The 12,043-nt window shown below is 38.5% G+C and overlaps 1 protein-coding gene across 2 annotated transcripts in view; it reads right to left on the reverse strand.

Annotated features, from left to right (window-relative positions):
- Positions 1-5,234: 5,234 nt before the first annotated feature.
- Positions 5,235-12,043, reverse strand: part of si:dkey-106n21.1 (solute carrier family 23 member 2) — a 103,054-nt gene continuing 96,245 nt past the window's right edge. For both annotated transcript variants that reach the window (XM_047349212.1, XM_047349205.1), the window contains 2 exons: positions 5,667-5,762; positions 5,235-5,588 (listed from right to left, as the gene is read on the reverse strand). In XM_047349212.1, coding sequence (XP_047205168.1) covers positions 5,422-5,588; positions 5,667-5,762 — 263 coding nt within the window. In that variant the 3' untranslated portion in view covers positions 5,235-5,421. The remainder of the gene's footprint in view (positions 5,589-5,666; positions 5,763-12,043) is intronic.

Consider the following 12,043-nt stretch of genomic DNA (forward strand, 5'->3'; position numbering starts at 1 on the left):
AGTGATGGATAAATGCTTTTCACCCCTATGAATCTGGTTTTTCTTGTTTCTTTGTTTGGGTTTAAAATTGTCAACCTTTACATCAGTGCCAGCTGTAGATATTTCTGAGCCATGGATTGTCATCATTGTGCATTTCTTCATGTTTTCCTCGATTACATATTTCTCAGAGACTTCAAAGTTCAGACTTTCTGGCTAGTTAGATAACTTCCCCTTTTTAATGGGCTCCATTAGGCCTGGTTCCACTCCACCCAGCCCATTCTGATAACGTTTTCTATTTTTGGGTTTTCCAGCCCAGTTGAAGGCTGAAGGCTGAAGGAAACGAATAAGGATACATCAGCTTTTTAAATTATACATAGATGGGGTGTGCTGTATTTAATAACATCCTAAACCAGCTTATTACACATAAAATCAGCTGTTCAGATGCACATTTCCCCAAAAACACACAAAACAATACCACCATGAAACAACTCATGCAATAGTCCATATAGGAAAAATAAAATGTCTTTATAATAAATCTTGCTTCAATATTACTGTACGAAATCACTCAAAAATGATAAGAAAAAATCAGCAGTTTGGGTCTTTAAAGTCTGCTTGCAACTGCTTAAAAATATGAAAAATAATGTTAGCCCCAAAATAACTCATATATATTAAAAAAAGAGTAAAGGAAATTTCTCGCAGGGTTGGTGTTTCTGCTTGCCAGTGGTTTCCGTCACCAGGCCTGTTGCACACACCAGTCTGCGAGTCTGCATTGCTCCCTGTGGCAATGAATTACAGAGAAGTCCTTGTCCTTGTTCTCACTATGGCTGAGACAAAATACTTTCTCATAAAGTCAAAAATGTTAACTTCTTCAGGCAAACTTTCACCTTTACCAGATCAGACAGCAGCGTCTCTCCTTGTCACTTCTCCCACCACACCTCACTCATGTCAAAACCCTGAGCGTTATTTAATAGGTTCTTGCTGGTCTGTGTTCCAGATAAATATCCCAGTGGATCATTTTATACATGCAAATGTATGCAATTGTTTTTCATTGCTCTGTTTTCTCTTTTCAACTCATTTACACCATTACCTGGGAAAACCCCTGCCCAGAGGATAGCTGGTGTCTGAGATTTTCCTTTTGCAAAGGTTCCTCAAACAGAAATGGTTAAATATATGGTTTGTATGTGAAACACTAAGTAGACCAGCACACCACTTACTAGCAACTAGCCCATTCAGTATCAACAACCATGCTACATTCTAAGTCACCTAAATCCCCTTTCTTTACCAATCTGATACTCAGTTCAAATTGGCAAGTCACCTTCAGCATGTCCAAATGCCTAAATGCATTGAAATGCTACTATGTGATTGGCAGATTTGTCATTCCTCAAGCCACTGAACAGGTTTATCCATAAAATAAATAACAAATGTTAACTGTAGAGGACTTTCAATCATGTTTAAACTGAAGCCCTATTCACTTGAATGGTTTCCCTGGTTATAGTCTCATCTCCCAGTCATTGCAGCATCCAGCTGTTCCTGTAATTATCGTAGTTTTAGGCAAGTTGTGTCCAGTTTTTATTTTCCTTCCTTTTAAATTGGTCCATCCACTACTAAATTGTATTACTGTGAAAAGAAAAATGTGCAAAGAGATGTCTACTAAGTTAGGACCTTGCAAAATACAGTCCATCCATCGTCTATACCAGCCTATCCTTGTAGGGTGAAGAAGTTGGTCCATACAGCAGCTATTTGGCATGACGCAGATTACACCCTGGACAGGTTGCCTGTCAATTACGTGTATACATATTTCTGCAAAAAAAAGTCCTGCAAAAGCAAATAATTACCCTCAGGGGATTAAATGTGTGACCTGCTTTTTGGGCCTTGATGGGTACAGGTAAAATCAAATTTTTACATAAAAATGTAACTATTAATATAGCTGAGATCTTACTATTCCTTATAGTAAGATTTGCTGTAGCTCTTCATCTGAAGAGAAAAAAAAGGATGTATGTATATACATAAATATACAGTGGGGAGGACAGATATTAGACACACTGTTGATTTTGCAGGTTTTTCCACTTGCAAAGCATGTAGAAGTCTTTAATTTATATCATAGATACTCTTCAATTGTGAGTGACAGAATCTAAAACAAAAATCCAGAAAATCACATTGTAAGATATTTTAGTAATTAATTTGCATTTTATTGCATAAGTATTTGATCACCAACCAGTAACAACCAGTAAGAATCCCAGCTGTCACTTGCAAAGCATGTAGAAGTCTTTGCAAGAGGGCAAACCTACAAAATCGCTACCGTATCAAATATTTGTTCTCCCCACTCTATATCTAGGCATAAAATGTTGCCTGTGACATCAGCGTTCCTTATGTAAGGCTGTATTATCTTCAATTACTAAAACCTAACCTTAAACTTTAGTGCCTTATCTTAGCATTTAAGTTAACCCAATTAACCTCTAATTAAACACTAATCCTGACTGTAACTGATCTAATTGTTTCAAATGTCCACCTTTTTTTTCCAGATCTCCGTGAGTAAAGTTACCTGATAAACCAGAGGTAAAATTCATGCCTGCCTAACCTTTTGTAACAAAAGTATTCTCCCATATGGAGCTCACTGCCACCACTTCCCATGTCTACCTGCCATGGCTGCCTGGTGAAGTAGTTTCTTGACCTGAGCATGTTGAGTTGGTTAGGGGCATGCAGTGTGGGTCATTTGGTTAAAATGATTATAAAATACCAGCTAAACAAATCTTTAAATCCACTAGAATTTCATGTTTTCTAATGTCTTGTACGTTAATTACTAGTTCCGGTAGCTATAGCTAATAACAGCTTTTATAGCTTTAACTATGTAAAGCTATAGCTTTACAGATTATTGAATTGCAGCAATCCTTAAAGTTCCTTTAGTGTTTGAATGCAAAAATTGGAGAGTAATATGAGGAGTCAACGTAACAAAAATTAACTTGAAATTGAAGGTGTGAAATTCTGAATATGGTAAAACTGAGTGCCGTGAAAACCAACATGTGATTAATTTCACCTCTGTGAAAATTATAATCTGTGAATTTGGAGGTCAATTAAATTATAACATGATAAATATTAATGCTATAAATATTACATATTCGCTTTTAAGGACCTCCAGTCATGGATTCCCCGCTCTTCAGCTGAGCTTCGACCCTCCTCCGCCCCACCTCCACCATCTCCCTTCCATCCTCCTCCCATACCTTCTTAGGCCTTCACTCCACCACCAGTATCGGATCCCAAGGGGGAAGTCTCATCTAATTCTAAGCCTAAGACGTTCATTCAAGCTCTTGTCATTCTCAGCATTTATGTCTTCCTCCGGGGTCCGAGCACCAAAGATATTAACTTCTATCAATAAACTTCTCTAATCGCCATCTTTGTGTTTCTTATTGTGAGTCTTTTCAGGTTGAATTGTATTGCTAATAGAAATTACCACTAAAACAATTAGCATAATATTTTTTTTCCAATTAGGCAATGATGTGGCATCATTCTCAGATTTTAAAGAAACTGAATGCAGTTTAAAATAATAGTTTTAGATAACGTGTTTGCTTAAACCACAAGGTTAAAAATTTGACAGGGAAGTACAGTTAAGTTTTACAGTAAAGCCCAAAAGAAATCACACCCCTGGAAGATTTAGGTTTAAATTTTTTTTCTTCTTTTATCCACTTTTATCCAACCAACATGTTGCTTTTGACTGGAAGCTTTAGGGTGGGCTAGACGGAGTATTATCTATTCATGCTGGCTGAATTCCTAACACAGTTGCTTTCATTCACATATTTTAAAGCTATCATTGTCAGTAAACAAGTCTGAAATTCTGACTAAAAAGTGCTTTATTTAGACCAAGTTTGTAATATTGGTTATATTTAACCCTCCTATTATGTTTCCTTTTTTTTCTTATTCCTTTTTGAACTATGATTGCAAATTCAGAAATACGCAGTAATACTGAATAAATGCCAGATCCTGAAAGTTTCACTTATTTTTGTGAACATTGCACATTTCCAATAATTTTATAGGCCAAAAAACCAAAATGGCCTATATACAATTTTGGTCATAAGAGGGTTAAATCACGAAAATGTTCCTCTTTTTTAAAATACCTAGTTATGTTTAAGCCCATTAGCTGATAAAATCTTTAATCACATAATTTAATTTGTTGTTGTTTTGGCTACTTACCTGTTTTATGTATGGAGAAAAGTGTACTAGAATGCTTATAACTGTTAACTGAATTTGCTTCAAAGTTCCTCAGAAATGTGAGTGCGTGAGTTTTATAGTTTGCCACTGAGCTCAAAGCATTACAAAGTGTCATCAGCAGGTTGCAACCGAATTATAGAGAAACTGCAAATGTCAGGCTATAAAAGTGGACATCCTTTGGTCATATTCTATTCTACTAACTGATTTAATGTGAACAGTGGTACCTGGATGGTAAGTGGCACTCAGGTCCAGCCATGTTTAGGATGTGAGAGGCACCCAAGTGACACACCTGACCATTCAAAACTGCTTACATCAGCATCATCTTACCTGCAAGGGTAACTACCAGATGACAAGCATCATTGTCTTGAATGGACCAGGAAGAATTTGTGCAGGATAAGGAACCAGTAAGACTCAGTGCTGTTCTATGTTGAAAGTTTATTCGCACTGAACATTCTGGCAGTGCTCCAGCATCCAGCAACAATAGACTCTGGTCCAATTTGATGACCATCCGCACGCCACAACACTTGTGCTCTGCCATCTGATGAAAGCTGACTTTGTTTTCCTGACTCTGCTGCATCTCTCTGTGACAGTGACTGAAATATATCTATATATATCTGATATGCTAAATAAATATTAGATTCTTTACTGCTGCTTGTGTTACAGGCCATTGTAGCAGCAGTCAGTTTACGTGCAAGGGTTCCCCTTTGACGTCATAAAAGAGCGCAACAAAATCGTAAAGGAGTAGTCCGGAAATGCCTTTTTAGTGAAATTTTATGTGCATATATGTCAACAACTGTTCATTTCAGTGGCATGAATTTACGTTCAAAATATTTTATCAATGTTTCCTTTCTATGAATGTAATTGGATTTATCATGACAATTCAATGTTACAGGCACTTTAAATCTACACGATGACAAAAATATTAATCTTCACCATAAAATACAGCTGCAAACAGTTCCTGGTTTGTAAGTTTGTATTAATCATGAGGTAGTAATATTCTTATGAGAAATGGGTTTATTTTACAAATGAGTCACACATCAATGCTTCTTAACTTAAATACCTTGTTTAATTTCAACAGCAAAGTCAAACGGAACATTTAATAAAAAAATCAACAACTTGCATTGTACTTAATTAGTTCAACATATAGACTTCTATGGTAAAAACTATTTTGGTTTTATTTAGACTATTGGGATTAATATTACCCAGGAAATGACCACTTCTTTATGTGGACACTCCCTCCTATGAGGTTTTGTAAGATGGGAGAAAGGGTAAATACTGAAAACATTTAAACCGTTTTAGAAAGCTGTTGCAGAAAGGGATATCGTAACATGACAAATCACAATAATTTTTTCCATCCTCTTGCACCTTATCCTGCCATTTGTGGATGCCTCTTTCATTGTCTGTACCTACAAAAAAAAGGACAAGGTAAGGTGGCAGCGATAATGGCTCTTTATTAATTTAATGTTTTAATAATTTTTCCATACCTGGAATTGTATTGTCAAGGAGGAACCCGAAAAATCCACCAATGAACATGTGTGTGGTGAAGAGCACTACGATTACTTGGTCCAGCTCTTTTATTCCTTAACAAGGGAATAAAAAAGTAACTTTAAATGATTATGTAATATTTTCAAAAGTATAAACATCATAGGTGTCATTTAAGTTTAGCTTTCTAAAACAAAAATCAGTTCTATGAAAAAGTATTAGCAGGTAATGTGGTCACATTTTAGAACATCAAAAGACAAATACGACCCTATCATACATCACTGAACATATTATACCCAATCTATGAGTTTAACATCACTTGTAGCACAAATCAGAGCTTCACGTAGGGAGCAGTACACGACAACATGTTCCTAACTGAGCTTCTCACCGCTCACTTACTGCTTCTGATGTAAAATGCCTAGGAACGTCAGTCAGTCATTAAACCACTACTGCTATTGGCGGAAAAAAGTTTTGGCTGCTTTTGTGCCTAAAGGAGATGAGGGTTGAAAAATCAAGTGCATAACACAAACAGAGATTTATCACACACACACACACACACACACACACAAAAAAGATTAATCAGATGAATAAAATGCTGAAATTTAAGGGAGCCACATCTGCACGCCATCTGACCTGACCACGCGGTCTGCCCTTCCTGCAGGTGCCTCAATCTGGAGGAGAAGCAATGGCGACTGCTACCCACCACACCTAGCTCTAGATTTCTTCGATGTTAGGCAGGAATCAGATGATTACGCTTCTGAAGCAGGAATTGGTAGCACCCCTGCTCCCCTCCTCCGGACAGAGAAATTCTGTCACATATTGTGACCTTGTTGTCAATAACTACAGCAGCAGGTCTGTCATCTCAGCCTCTGCGCTAAACAGGGATTATTCTCCTCTCTGTAGCTCAGTGGCACAGGACACTTCTGACCGGGTAATTACACATGCGGAAGGTTGGGCTTTTAAAACTATTCTGACCTAGCAGATGTTTGTGCTTGTGGTCCTAACAGACCCAGCGAGGCATAGACCACATCCTGCTTCAAATTTAAGGTTGTTATGCTGCATCATTACGCATGATAGCTATGGCTGCCTGGTCAGCGGTGTCTGTCGCAGAGACAATCCTTGAACCCCGTGGTGAACACAGGAAGTAAAAGATGCTGTCAAGCTGTGGGACTCTTATTGGGCGTGGCTGGTTTGTGGGACTCATGAGGTAGCTTTACGGGTACCATGAGGTCAAGTGTGCCATGGCCAGGATGGTAGTGGAGACAAAAACTCTGGCCTGGGAGGAGTTTGGTCAGGCCATGGAAAAAGACTATTGGTCGGCCTCAAAGCCGGCCAATAGTCAGACCTGTTCCAGGTGCATGTTGGACTCTGGCAGGGCTGGCCTTTGTCACTGGTCCTGTTCATAACTTTTATGGAAAGAATTTTTAGGCACAGCCAAGGGCCAGAGAGGGTCTGGTTTGGGGACCAGTGGATTTCGTCTCTCCTTTTGGCAGATGATGTGGTTCTGCTGGCTCTCTCAAGCCAAGACCATCCACTGGGGTAGTTCCCAGCCGAGTGACAAGTGGCAAGGATGAAGATAAGCTCTAAGTCTGATTCCATGGTTCTCGACCGGAAAAGGATGACCCTTCCTTAGAGATAGGGTTTTTTCGACCTAGTCATGCTTTTTGACAAATGGAATGTAGGCCATCTGGGAATGCCTCAGGCTTCCCCCAGGCGAGCTAAAGGAGGTGTCTCAGGAGAGGGAGGTCTGGGCCGTCTCTACTGAGACTGCTGCCCCCACAACCCGGTCCCAGATAAGCAGAAGACAAGTACGAATATGATTTTGACCTAAATGAATGGTGAAGAATACTACTTTAAGCAACACATCTGTGGTTTGATTCATTACACATTGAGTCAACCTGAATAGATAGATTTTTAATATTTATTTTCAACATTGTATATCCAAGGCTCTGTTTAATAATTCAGATCAAAACATGTTTTCTTTGACAATCCAATTAAGTGTGTGCAGCCAAAACTTGGTTGGGCACAGGGAGATCATGTTAACACCAATAATCAATTTATAATTGCATCATAGGCTCCTGAATTCTAATCAAATCAAAGTGCCTAAGGATTCCCATTCCTAATAGGTTCTGCACTCATCATGTATAAAATATTTTAGATGTTTCAGTGTATCTAGAAATTTTAAATTCAATTAGAAAATTTTGTCTGTATATATTGACTCTGTGTAGATTAGCTAAGATAAAAATAAGGTAAATAAAAAACTGTACACTTGTTAAAAAATTCATTGTATGTTGGATGATCATGTTCAATCATCAAATTACATGGTTCGAATTCATATTTTAATAAAAAACTTAAAATTGAGGTTGAAGTGTGTGTAAACTTTGATCACAGCATTCAATGTAATTTTTCTGTTTTTATTTCACAATCTTGAATCGAGTTTGCTAAATAACTATTGGGAGCTGATGAGAAAATACACACAGAGTTTCAATTCAAAGTATAGTTAAAACATCATCAAGCAATAAAAATTTAGGGCCTGAATGACTACTTACTTTCCTCTGAACTGTTCAATGTGAGTGTAATTTACAGGAATGTTTCCACAATGGGTGGTTAAAACATTAAAAAGAGAACAAAAAAAGACATCTAGAGAAACTCCACTGTTATAAAACTGAGTGTGAGTTACTCGGCACCTTTTGAAAAACCCGACTGATTTGTTTTTATTGGAACTGACTATTCTTGAAATAGAATTCAAATTGTGGCAATTCAAATCTGGAATTGCCACAATCAAAATTCAGTTAACCTTTATAGTATTTGTACAGGCCTTAACTTTGGAGATGAATGTCTTTGACTTTGCCAAAAAAAACTAAGTCCACGCCCAGAAATAAATAAATCCATTAGACTATTAGACCATATTACTATTACTCTGGAGGAAAACGTTTGGTTTAAATTCAGCATTCAGTTTTCTTTTGTTGGACTCTTGACATTGTCATATTTACTTACTCAGGTTGTTAGAACATCTACTGTGCACGGCAGCCTTCCGAATTTCTGTTCAATTTAGTTTTGGAGTCTGATTAGGCATTTCCCAAAGTTACAAATCCTTCTTCATTGTCAGCTTTGTAGCAGACACCTAAAGGTTTTGGATCCATATACCACATTGATGGTGTTATATGGAACTGCTAAAAGGAAATCAAAGGAATCAAAACCTTCAGGTGTCTGAAGGTTCCATGCTATATGGAACTGCTCACAATTCACCTAGGTAAAACGAAACCCAGTTCCATCTGAAAAAAAGTAACCGGAGGGAGTGATGGTACAACCACCATGTTTCACTGTGTGTATGGTATTGCCTGGGTAGGATGCTTACTGCTGTTTTTTTGTCATACACATTTGACAATTGTGGCCCAAAAGCCCCAGTTTGGTTCCGACTGACTAGGACACATTCTGTCTCCAGGCTTCAGAAGATTTTAGCGAGAAATAGATGTTTTCTTAGGAAAATACTTTTGTCTTGTAACCTTAATTCTTACTCCAGAAAAATCTAAAATACAGAAATGTCATTGAATGTTTTTGCACCCTGATAGCTAATAGCTATTGTTGGAATTATGATTATTGATTAATTAATCTTTATCAATAAGTATAATTAAAAATCATAATTTGACTAAATTAATTTCTTAACCAAAATCCTCATTTATGAATCGAGACCGGAGATGTCTTCTGGTGTTGTAATTGTGGCTCAACGCCTCTGATAATTACAACCGTTAAATACTCCGTAATAATTGATAACTATTACCAGAGATGTCACTGTTTAATCGACCGTTTCTGCCGAAACGTGTGGAACTTTTAACCTTATCTTGACTGACGAATCACTCTTGCACAAAATAAACACAGAAACGCCTTCTGTTACCATCTATGTGAGTATTTATTAAATCACAGCCTGATACAATCCGTTCTTCCGATTTAATAATCTTCACCTACTCAAACATGCAAAGTTCTACACAAAAGGGGCAAAATATCTAACTAAACAAAAATAAAGCAAAACAGCAGTGGGTGGGATCAAACCAGCAGAATCAGAATCAGAATCAGAAAAGCTTTATTGCCAAGTACGTTTTTGGACATACAAGGAATTTGTTTTGGCATAGTCGGTGCAATACAATACAAATAAAACAGTATAAACATATCTATCTAGTTACGGCAAAATTGATAATATGACAAAAGGGGTGTGGTGGTGAGGATGTTGGGGCGCAGTTCCACTGTAACTCAGTTATACTCAGTCATAAAACTTCCCCCAACTCTGCGAGGTGAACAGACAAAGGGTTATAAAACTTTTGGCGGCAAGCAAGCAAGCAGTAAGGTTGAAGACAAAGGAAATGGGGAATTTCACCATGAGGTTATTTTAACAGTCCAGTCTCACAGCGCACCTGCGCTTGCTCTCAGGTGTTCAGTAACCTCGCAAAACACACACAAAGATGGGGAGCGCAGCGGCCTCCAGACATCAGCACGGCACATCAAAGTTTCAATAACAAGGTTACATGCACATATTATTCAGAACACATTAGACTAAATAGCGTATCTCATTGGCCTAAAACCTCCTGTACCCTGCCCAGGCTTTCTAAGAAAGAAATACAAATAAAGGATGGGTTTTACTTGTTGAAGCCTTCTTTCTCAGCAGAGTTGAGAGCGAATGGAGGGGAGGAGTTGGAAGTTACTGTGCATCCACAGTTAACTTCAGGAAAAGCGGTCAATCTTCGTCCTCTGGCCTCCTTCGCGAAAGTGAAAATATGATCTGACCATCAAAGTCGACTAGGACAAAACAAGGTGGCTCCTTGAAACTCCATAGTTTTTTAGTTACGTGTTAAACTCACGTCTTCGATTGGCAAAGTGAAATTTCTGGCCTTCTTAGTCCAGAAACCTCTTTTATGAATTCTTCGTTGGCCAATGAGAGAAAATAAATGAGATCCACTCGGGTTTCTTCCCCAGGTGATGCTTCAGATGTTGGTAACCAGACACGGTCTCCAGCTGAAGGCGTATGTTCAAACTGGATGCCTTCATATATAGCGTCCTGTGACATCAGACTTGGGGCGCCCCGTCAATCAGTCGCAATGTTCGACGGGATATGTAGGAGCGGACTGTCCTGGATACAAATTGGCCGATGCCTTTGGAAAGGCATAGTGACGTCCAACAACGTGCATATGGTCCAATATTCAGCAAACAAGTGGTCCAACATTCCCCCCTAGGTTCAAAGGGTGGGATGAATCGCAGTCTTTGAAGCTACTGGGACCATTCTGTCCTTTGCTGACCAATCAGTGATCCATGGCGAAGCAGAACAAACAAAACTGTCTCTGTGTTCCTCAAAACCTATGACTGGGCAGGATCGAGGTTAGCCTGGGCTGGACTAAACTCTGACTAACTCATACCTTTCTATGTTGTTCAATGAGAAAATACATGACAATACATTCATATTGTCATTACATTCTTTCGGTCGTCAGCTTTATGTAACCCTGAGACAAAATCAAACAGCAATAAAAGATACCGTACATATATATGTATATATATAAAAAGAAAACAAAATCGTGGTTCATAGCTTATTCGTCCAACTTCTATTAGACACTGGAACCTGGCTGTGTCATTGGCAAAAGCGGTGCTATGAACCGTGGGTAAATGAATGTGAGGGAATCAAGCCTGGCCTGTAAATGCTTAACCTGCCGGTATGCGGTGTATAATCTAAAAAAACCGAATGTTTAAAACAGGTTTAGGCTTAAACCATTAGCTCTTCCACATGATGATGGGTTTTAATATGACTCCTGTCTCTAAACTCCTGTCCCTACGTAAGTCAACAGGCAACAATGCAATTCTTTCCAAGTATTTTTAAAATGAATTGAATGAGTGGATGAACTCTTAGAAGGCTACATGGTAGGATTGGCAGAGTAAAGTGTTGTGATATTTAAGATATTTTAACCCATCAGCAGGACATCCCAGTTGGATTATGAATCAGATTACCTACGAAGGTCTCCAGGTGGCAAAAAGGGAATCCTTTGTTGTCACCAGAGCCCTGGGTACTGATTTTCTCAGCCAGTGTTTCTCAGCCAGTGCCTTTTATGTGGCATGTTTGACCATCAGCACATGGGTGAACACAGAGGGCTATTGAATGTGCATGCCTCCACGTTGGATACCCTGCTTTCATAACTTCCCTCAGGCAATAAACCTCCTAATTAAGTTGTATTGAATTGAATCAAGAAACTGAAAACAGCGCTGGCGTAGTTTTAATCTGAACACATTCTTGTTCAGTTAACCCAAGACGCACACATGCAACCATGGCCAAACAAGCTCTAATACACCGCTTTCCTGCCGAAAGAGGTGGAAGTCAAATGTTCATGGTACCTGCTAAGTT

Source organism: Girardinichthys multiradiatus, chromosome 2, assembly GCF_021462225.1.
Source record: "Girardinichthys multiradiatus isolate DD_20200921_A chromosome 2, DD_fGirMul_XY1, whole genome shotgun sequence".
NCBI classification, from domain to species: domain Eukaryota; kingdom Metazoa; phylum Chordata; class Actinopteri; order Cyprinodontiformes; family Goodeidae; genus Girardinichthys; species Girardinichthys multiradiatus.